The following is a 10,592-nucleotide window of genomic DNA, read 5'->3' as shown; positions in this document are numbered from 1 at the left end:
CACATACGCGCACTTGAGGGGCGGGGTTACGCTCACCTCTTGCACAACCTGTTAGCCTGCGTACCTGCGCACCGCGCCCCGCACGCCCACACACACACACACACACACACACACACACACACACACACACACACACACACTGTGGATGTGCACACGAGCAGTTATTTGGGGGTCGATAACTATAGCACCTGATTGAGTTAATCAGTCAGTTCTTGAGGTAAATGTGTGCTGAATGGCGCCACCTTGCGGTTGCATTTCATGATATTTTCAAGTGGTGTAAAACTGTTGTACCCCTCGAGCACGTAGCTTATTGATTTCCCTCTAGATGCCTCAGAAGAAAACTCCGAAATCCCTCATGTGTAGACCACCTTAGATTCATTATCTCCTGCGGGAAAAAAAACGATTTATTGAAAGGTTTGAAAAGAAACAGCATCAGTTTCTGGCATCGACATTGACGTGGGAAAAGCTTTAATTTTGTTAATGTGACATGTTATTTATACTTCCACATCCCTACCAGGTGTTCAAGCCAGATTTTATTAGATTAACAAATGGATTTTGACATTTAATGAAAAATCCAGAATCACTGAGCGACTTTCCTCCTTGAGCAGATAAATGTGAAAACTGCTTCGTGGTGTGAAGGCATACATCATTCTGCACAGGTAAGCTTCAACATTCAAGTGAGGCAACAATAAGCAAAACTCATTTTTGTGGGGATGGGACTTTAATTTAGGCTCCCTGTTCCCCGATAAAGACCTTTGTGATAAATTCAACTTATTCATCTCTGACAATAAGAGGTAAGTACTTTTTCACCAGATATCCGGCTAATGCAACGTCCTGTAATTTAACAGTGGCAATTTCAAGTTGACTCTCCCACCTAACTTCAATCGCCACCTGGCAGGTCAATTACATTTGGTGTTTAAACGGATCAAGTGAGTATTACGAAATATCATGAAATACGAACCGGTTCAGTGCATGTAACCAAACAGTCCAGCAAGTAGATGATTCAGGGCCCGGAAAGCTTGCAACAGATCGCCTGCCTGTCCCACGGGTCACACGGGTCACACGCAGTGCTCCTCGAGAGATCAGTAACCAACACCATCTTCTAAACCCAGATAACCTACAAAAATGGGCACGAGGATAAGAAGAGCATTGACATACAAAGAAATACTGTCTGTTTCTTTCTATCAACCGACATCCATTTTGGAGTCTGTCAAATTTCACTCTTAATTTATTATAACATAAGGTTAGAACAAACTTACTGCTGACAAACCTAATATGGCAACGCCCTAATCTGCAGAAGTCGCTTCAATCTAAGGTTACTAAGTTGCGCAAGTAGAGGAACTATAACACTGATCAGCAAGTTAGCTTATACACACAGACCTGCAGAAAGGAATATGTCAAACTTCCCTTTTAACGATTTTGCCCAATTTGTCCTTTTGGTTTGGAGCACCCTATTGTCTATATAGTATCCAAACAACAACCCATGTTGACAACAAATAGCTTTCACAAGTGTCTTCTAACTTACAACAACTTAAATGTATTGTGCTCAGTAAACACAAAGAAAATGGCACTAAGTCATTTTAGCCAGTGACCTCCTTCAGTACCTGTTAATGATTGCATGAGTTCAGTCAGTCATATCACACGGATCAGGTCTGTCAACAAATGTGCCAAATTCACACTTGACTTCATATGGAAGGCATGCTCAGATTTGATGGTATTATGATATTTCATATGCATGCTGTAACTTGCCAAACCCTAAAAGACCTAAAACACAACACTACTTATTCAAACCTTTTCTGTTACAAAGTCAATAATATCATGTGCAGTTATATCCTTTGGGTAAAGTCTCCAGTCTGGGAAATTAAGTAGTTAAAAGGCAGCAAAGAAGAGCAAATCAATGTGCAATAAGTAAGGTGGTAAAAGGTAACACAATTCCATATGAAAAACTGATGTTTTTAGTTGTCATGCAGCCCATATTGTTATTTTTTCTATAATATATATAGTATTACTGTTTATATGTTACTGCATTTAGGAAATATTCAGGTTGTTTCAACTCATAAGGCATCAACAACAACAACAACTCAGAATCCTTATATAGAGCATATTACACAAAAGTTGCTTCAATGAAAGGTAAGTAAATTGATTGTAACACTTCTTCATAACTGACATGGGAAACTTAATATTAGTACTGAAAACATGTATTGTAGTTTCATTTCTCTGTTGCTTTTCATTGAATTGGATTTTGCGGCCTTCTGCAAACAGTTATGATCATTGTTTGATCGTGGAATAATGATCAGACAATCCTTATCGCCAGGTATACATAACAATATAATATAATGATCAAAAATAATATACACAATACATTGTTCTTGAAATTCTGAGACAACGGTTTCCTGCGTGGATGCACCATAGGAAATGACAGCTTTAGTCTCCCACAGTACTGGGAAACAAAATGTGACCTGAAATGACCGTGATGCATTGCGGCCGGCAGGTCGCGGGTGGTGTGGATGTATTATGACAGGCCACGAGTGTCATACAGCAAAGATGTCGGCAGTGCTGTACGATGTCAAACAATGAATACCGCCCCCCCACTAAGTTGTGCTTCCTTCACTGCTGGTGTCTGATATCCACTTCACAAATATATTACTACAGAGATGCGTATGGGAATGCGAATTAAAATGGTTTAAACAGCGAAGTCGCTTTTTCGCATGTTAAAACCAAAGACCCACCCATGATTCATTGCGGGACCAGCGTTTTGGGGTCTATGCCTCCCTGTGGTTTGTCTTTCAGGAAACAGCCCATAGAAGTTATCTGTCTGAACAACCTCCACATGATACAGAAGGCAGCCCTGTTTTTTGGTTTATGGAACATATGATTAGCAGGGGTTACCAATGGCCGTTATAGTCAGAGTTTGGCAGCCAATATGGAATGGCTGCCTGACAAGACAAGTATCAGGGTAAAAGAATCCCCGTTCTCCTGTAGCTCAGTCCCTGCAGTGCCCCCGGATGGCGTTATGGCTTAATGCCATCACACCGGCGCTCTCCCGCACAGGACTCTCCTCAGGCTGCCTCATTGACACACCTTTTGTTGTCTCACGCCAACGGTTGCTAGCGAGCATTACCAGCCTCAACCACCGTAAGGCGAAGTTGGGGCAAAAGAGTAAGTCCGAAGCCGAGGGAGTCGAAAACCGACGGCCGACACTCTGCCAGGTCAGTTTGCCAGTTGAGAGCAAAACCCTTTCTATAAAATCCTGATACAACGTTAAACGACGGACATGTAAATATATAAGTAACGTATTAATACCGGATTCAGCGGTAACAGCCTCCAGCGTTTTAGCAGGCTAGCTAACGTTAGCTAACAAGCTAACGTCAAACAGACCAAACCCACATCGGGATTAATAGGATCCGCGGTGTGATCCATAAGCACGCGCTTTGAAAGCGAAAGTAGCCGCTATCCGTACGAGTTGTGTCGGTCAGTCTGCCGCAACGCAGCGATGGTTCAGGCTCTTCACGTGTAATGTGTATATATGACGTCAGCTGTATGGCTGCTGTATTAAGCGGTGGTGTCTCCTGTAGGATGAGTGGTGATGATATGAACCCAGCTGCAGTGGCTCAGCCAGTGAAGGATTTACAGGGAGATGACCGCTGGATGTCACAGGTATGTGTGGTTTTAATACAAGTAGGAAACTCTTTGATCTTTATCCACATATTGCATTAAAATACTCCATTGAATCCTTGTGTATAATGCATGGAGGCACCGAGGGAGATGTGTTTTATTTCTCAGTTGGCCTTATAGGGCTTACCCATGTTTTCCCCTTTAATTAGTCACTTTTTGGTTCAAAACAAATGTAAACAAAACATTGCTCTCAATAATATTGGTTAAAAATGTGATGTAAAAGTTGACAAATCCACTCCCACGACTTGTATTTCTTTCAGAGCACCACTTTCTCTACATCCTTGTTAAGTGGTACCTGCATTTAAGGTTAATCCTCTAAAGCTAATAGGACTGTCTGCTTTTCTCCAAGCTCTCTTAGATGGAGCACCAGACATGCCTTGTTAGTATTATCCTAAGATTAGGAATACTCGTAACACAAAGGTGTTTACTTTGACCGACATGCCTAACATGGAAGTAATTCAATTGTATTGCTCTGTGTAATTTGAAATGACATTCAAAGCTCTGTTTCTTTTCTCCTTTTCTTCACAGCACACCAGATTTGTGCAGGAGTGTAAGGATGCTGAACCAGATGTGCTTTTCATAGGAGATTCTATGATACAACTAATGCAGCATTATGATGTGAGACAAGATGTTTATCTCCTCAAACCTGCTCATTTGACTTCTCACATGGCACTAGTATCTTCATATTGCTTTTTTTTCTAAATTGCAGAATTATCATACAAAACTCTAGATACAATGTGATTGAACATGTGTTTATTTTGCCTCAATACTATTGTTATATTGGTACGCCTACTGTTTTAATGCGTCTTGTTACTGATCTGCATGCTTTGCTTAGCTTGACACCAATGAGTTCGCTGATATTAGTCTCTTAAGTCAGTCATTCTTATATCAAATACACATTTTTGGTTTCCTTTGCACAGGTCTGGAGGGAGGTGTTCTCCCCTCTCCATGCGCTCAACTTCGGCATTGGAGGGGACACCACCTGCAACGTGCTGTGGAGGCTGCAGAATGGAGAGCTGCAAAACATCCGTCCCAAGGTAAACTCAGTCTACTAATTAAGTTTAGTGCAAAATCATTTTATTCCATTGCAGGACAACATATCCACTTTACTTCTTCCATCCATAAAAACACCAGGTGCATGCAACCTTTTGCATTCATTCTCTCAAATATGTGCCATGCTTTAAGATTAAAAGGAGTTCAGTGAAAGTGAACAAAGTGTGTTATCTGGGATCTTGTCCAGGTGGTGGTGTTATGGGTGGGAACCAACAATCACCATCACACCGCAGAGGAAGTCGCCGGAGGAATTCTCTCTATTGCGCGGCTGCTCACCTCCCGCCTCCCCAAAGCAAAGATAGTTGTACTGGTAAGTAGTTAGCTCTTTGTCTTTTTTCATGTAAACAGGAAACAGTGACATGTTAGGATTGTCCTAGTACCTTTTTACCCTGATATAGGGTAGTAATAGTCAAATTTAAAACTAAAATACAAAATATCAAGGTGTAACTCTCAATAATACATCTTAAATGAATGAATCCGAAATATCCATCTGCCCCTTAGGGTTTGTTGCCTCGAGGCGAGCGACCCAACCCTCTGAGGCAGAAGAACGCTGCGGTTAACGACTTCCTGCGCTCCTGGCTGCCCCGACTGGGCCAAGCTTTGCTGCTGGACCTGAGCGCGGAGTTCGTTCACTCCGATGGAACCATCGGCCCACAGGTCATGTTTGACTTCCTCCACCTGACGGCGGCAGGTTACCGCACCATGGCGAAACCCCTCAGCGACCTACTGCTGCACATACTGGAGGAGACGCCGGAGGAGAAGCGGGCGTCGGCGGTTTGAGGGCCGTGGGCCGAGAAGCACGTGTATCCAGAGACATGTCCGCCCCGACTGCCACGGGAGACGGGGGAGATATGTCCCTGGTGTCCGGGGGATGAAGGGCTCACTCATACGGGGACGAGCGACCCCGATGTGAGTGGGCCCCAGGAGAGGTTGTGGGATCACATTCATGGGCGGAGGGTCGGGTGTGGAAGAGGTGCTGAGGAGGGGGGGGGGGACCTCGCTGCAGACACTGTGACCGCAGTAGTAACTTCTATTGCAAAATTATTTACAAAGTCCGACTGCTCTGAATCACAGACAGATATTCTGAGATTAAGGGGGACGGCAGTGATGCACACACACACACACACAGACACAAGCGCACACACTGATTAATCTCGGTTTTTACTCGGTCTTCAGTAATCTGCAAACACTCTAATTTCTTACTCCATGTTTTGCTTTAAATTAGTAAAAGTGTTTTCTCTACTAACACTAGTCCAGGCTCAGCATACTCACAGTAGGCAGGATGTTATCTGACATTGAGCAGTGGTACCCAACCCGGAGTCAAGGGCTCCAAGGGAGTCCCAAGAAAAATATGAATATTTAAGGTATGTTTTTACTTTTACTTTTTTTTTCTAGCGCATAAAATGGCCAGTTTTACCTCTTCCAGGTAAAATCAATGCTTGGTGTGGCATTGGTTGGGAACCACCGCTGAGATGCACACTATGTCTCAAAATGAGTCGTACTTTAAAAAAAGCTCTGCTTTGCTTATGGTGTAATCCAGCAAATGTCATGTGAAATAATAACACAAATCTATTATGATCCGGATTTGTCTGTCAAGTGGTTAATGTGTAAATATTACGTTTTTAAGATCCTGTTGATCAATTTAAAATAGATCAGTGTATCTCTGGAGAGTTAACCTCTTTTCCCCAAAACCACACACACTGCTGATCACTACTGTATCCGTGTGTTGCCTAAAGTCATCACTCAACTAAATGTTCAACTGAAACCTGACGTTGGTGTGGACCGCGTGCGTGTTTTAAGACAAACCTCCACTTGGCTGTTTTTAAATGAATCAACATATGGTCATACTATGACTATGTATTTACTTTTTGCTTATGGAGTTACATTCCACTGTTTTTTATCTGTGTACGTTTACTGTGACTATTCATTTTAATGGGCAAACAAACAAGAAGGTTACAGATCTAAGTTGTTCATTTTGGACCTGCCAGCTTTCAAAATTGTGCTTCTTGCATTTTCCCCTGGGTGTCTGTTTAATGTCACTGACATAGTGTGTACAGTTTTTCAGTATGCACTTACACAAAAAGTACACCTGCTTTCACCTCACCTGGCTGATCACGATGCGGGTTATTTCTCATAAATACAGATGGCTTTCACACACTTCTTTCGGCTTGTGCATCCCACACTAATACTCAACCTTTGATTAGCGATGTCTCTCTCCCCTTCTCCCCCCCCCCCCCTAAAAAAGCATGCATATACAGTATTTTTCTCTTAAAAGCACGTTTTCATTCCCTTTCTCCTCTTTTGTTAAATATCCCTGTCGTATCTGATCTCTGACTTCTCTGTGGTACATGAATGGTTTGTGAGTGTGTGTGTGTGTGTGTGTGCGCCTTAAGTGTTAATTGGGACGGTTGTCTGCAGTACGTCTGGGGCGGGATCGTGTCAGTTGGACGTGTGAGTGTTGGGGGCAGAAGGGGGGGCGGCTGTATATAAGACGTATGAAGCTCGATGTTGAAGGGGGGGGTCAGATGGTGGGAGTTTGCGTTTGATGCCACTGCATTTGCACTGTTTTGGCCCATTGTGACAATATCAAAATAAAGCACTGCAATAATAAACAAAAACAAAGAAGGATCTCGTCACATGTTGGTGATTCTTTTTTAATCTAATTTTACTACTCAAAGTCTGTTGTGCCGAGTGATCGCAGTTGAATGCTGAATAAAGGGACCGGCTGCACGAATCTGTTCCTGTGGAGGCTTGTGATTCGCATCACTGTGCGTTATGCGCTCACCAGCAGAGGGAACCATTTTATCAGACCAGTTGTAAAAATTCAGCCCCCCCACACCTTCTCTCATGAAGCCAAAATGTGCAATGCAATGCTTCACCAACTCTATTTAAGAGCTTTCTTTTGAAAAAATGCCCTAATTAAAGATGAAACTAGGCTTGCTAGAGCGTATGTTAACTTTGGCATGTTGTGTAATACCTACTTAATAAATCATTTGCTCACTTTTAATGTTGCACGCAGTTATTTTAACTGTGACCCGCAAGTGTTCCAGTGTGGCAAAAGTGGTTGCTCCATCTGGAGGCCCGTACCGAGGAGCTGAAGCTGGTATTTGCACTAGTTTTCTACTTTTTCCATCTCAAAAAAGAGTTGTGATGCTGTAAAAATGAAGAAACATAATCTCTGTGTGTCACGTCAATTTACATCGCATGAAATGATCCGACGATGAAAGGCCCTTTCCTGTGGGACCGTTAGATGTCCAGTGAGGAAAGAAACAGATGCTCTGTCCACAGCTTGTACATTTCTATCAAAACCACATACAGTGTGTGCAGACTGCCAGTGATCCACATCTAACAATGTTTTTAAAAGTTAAAACTGGCCGTGTTGAACACCAATCTGGCCATGTGTGCTGTTCTTGGTCTCTTAGCTGAAAACGCGGCTTCTGTTCAGTACTGACGAGCTGTACACCGTTGGGCATCTTTGAAGCAACATCTTGAGGGCAGGTGAACAGGAATGTGGATCATCTCACCGATCAAGGGGTCACCTAAAAATAAAAATAAAAAAGTGTCTGTACACCATGCTGATGCACTCGTGATGTTATTTGACCCAATGTCCTCTGTTGAATTATCCCCTCTAAAAAAAAAAATCTAATTTACTTATTTAACAATAAGTGGCGGTGTGGTCTAAATTCCACTTGTGGCGTATTGACCGCCTTTGTTCACCGTGCCGTGTGACGCAGTTTGTGTATGATTCGTCTGAAACTCATTCATAAAGGATGAGCGATGTAAGTGCAATTTGTGCCATTGCCATGACGTGAGCCTCGTGATGTGGCTTTTCCTGTAAAAAATGAACATGAAAGTTTCACTTCACAATCAGATTATGTTGTTTCAGAGGAAATGAAATACAGAAGTCGTTGTCATCATAGATGCAGACGTTTAGAAAACCCCTAATGCTTATCAAGAGATTGGGGGATTTTTATTGGTTGTTTGAAAAATACTTCTGCCTAACATTAAGTAACCAGGATAAGTCAGGTGAAGATCTCAGAGTGTAATGCAGTTAAGTATTAGAGTGTATCAATGTGTGTGATGTAATTCGTGTCTGCGACGCCAGGATTACAGACACAAGTCCACATTCTGTTCCTTGAGGAACTCCTCTTGTGTGCAAAGCACTTCAAAGCTTCACTGCAGCAGGTATGTCGGGTCAATCAGCCGCTAAATTGCAGCTCACAGTCAAATAAAAATGTGTGTTTTGGGCCCCAAGGTAAGTGAGCTTTAAGGATTTACGTAATTATTTAGAGAATATTGAGCTTTCAACTGTTCACGCTTTGTCTTCCTCTCGTTGTGTTTTGAATCCCCAGTTCACATCTCAATGTTTGAGATCCGCACGACGTCAGACGTTTGGAGAGGGGACATCTGCTTCCTGACTCAAATGACCCGCCATTTACACCCGACACTCCTACTTTCTCACCCTTTCATCAATCAATGGAGCCGATGACGCATGTAGGTCACACCACTACACCTTCCTTTATGGTTTCCACATGAGTCTTTCATCCACGCATATTCAGCCTGGAGGCCATGTTTATTGCATGTGATGTGATGCTTAACCGTAGCGAGTCTCCAAGCCCGTTCCCGCTAAGTGCCTCTGTACTTCATAAACACAGTCGCTGGCCTCTGTCTTGAAAAGCACACTCATGCATGGAGGATCTCCACCGCAAATCGCAAAACTATTAAACCACAGTGGAGGGCAAGCGATTTTACTGCAAAAATGATAATTTCCCTGCTGGAGCTGTTAAGATAGCTGTTTTACCTCCGTTGAGGCTTGTGTAACACCATCTCTAGCACACTCCAATGGTGCCAAAGAATTCCAGGAGGTCCTTCTGTGAACAGGACATCGCATTTCATTCATACCCATTGATTCTTGAGCTGCACCTCTCCATAATGGGCTTGGTCCGAAGGTTCATTTACCAGGTCTCAGATCAGGATCTCGGCGGTCCGTTTTACATTACATTACATTACATTACATTACATGTCATTTAGCTGACGCTTTTATCCAAAGCGACGTACAATAAGTGCATTCAACCATAGGGTACAAACTCAGGAGAACAAGAAACAAGAAAGTGCAATTTCCTCAAATAAGCCAATTTACAATTTGCTATAGATGAGTGACGTTACAAGTACAATTTAAGTGCTACAATTTGTTAGTCTTTAGTCGAGGTAGAGTCTGAAGAGGTGTGTCTTTAGTTTGCGGCGGAAGATGTGAAGGCTCTCTGCGGTCCTGGTGTCTTCAGAAAGCTCGTTCCACCATTTCGGCGCAAGGACAGCGAAGAGTCGAGACCTAGTCGAGTGTTTTGCTCTCAGTGAGGGAGGGACGAGTAGTTTTGCAGATGCAGAGCGGAGAGTGCGGGTTGGGATGTAGGGTTTGACCATGTCCTGGATGTAAGCTGGACCCGATCCATTCACAGCATGATACGTGAGCACCAATGTTTTGAACTGGATGCGGGCGGCCACCGGTAGCCAGTGAAGAGAGCGGAGGAGTGGAGTAGTGTGGGAGAATTTCGGAAGGTTGAAGACCAGTCGAGCTGCTGCATTCTGAATGAGCTGCAGAGGTCGAATGGCGGTGGCAGGGAGACCTGCCAGGAGGGAGTTGCAGTAGTCCAGGCGGGAGATGACAAGAGCCTGAATCAGTACCTGCGCTGCCTTCTGAGTGAGAAGGGGACGTATTCTCCTGATATTGTAGAGCGTGTATCTACAGGATCGCGTTGTCGCGGCAATGTTGGGAGTCAGGGAGAGTTGGCTTTCGAGTGTGACGCCGAGGTTCTTAGCGGTCGAAGTGGGCGTTAGTACGGAGTTCCCAAAGTTGACTGTCAGGT

At 43.5% G+C, this 10,592-nt stretch overlaps 1 protein-coding gene across 1 annotated transcript; it reads left to right on the top strand.

Moving 5' to 3' along the window:
• Positions 1-2,565: 2,565 nt before the first annotated feature.
• On the top strand, positions 2,566-7,350 carry pafah1b2 (platelet-activating factor acetylhydrolase 1b, catalytic subunit 2). The gene is made up of 6 exons (XM_040181926.2): positions 2,566-3,209; positions 3,576-3,657; positions 4,204-4,293; positions 4,596-4,712; positions 4,916-5,038; positions 5,230-7,350. The coding sequence occupies exons 2-6, from the start codon at positions 3,577-3,579 to the stop codon at positions 5,506-5,508; spliced, it is 690 nt and encodes a 229-aa protein (XP_040037860.2). The 5' UTR covers positions 2,566-3,209; position 3,576; the 3' UTR covers positions 5,509-7,350.
• The last annotated feature ends 3,242 nt before the right edge of the window (positions 7,351-10,592 follow it).

Source organism: Gasterosteus aculeatus, chromosome 7, assembly GCF_964276395.1.
Source record: "Gasterosteus aculeatus chromosome 7, fGasAcu3.hap1.1, whole genome shotgun sequence".
NCBI classification, from domain to species: Eukaryota; Metazoa; Chordata; class Actinopteri; order Perciformes; family Gasterosteidae; genus Gasterosteus; species Gasterosteus aculeatus.
The sequence above is the reverse complement of the archived record's forward strand: the minus strand, read 5'-3'. Positions and strand labels throughout refer to the sequence as shown.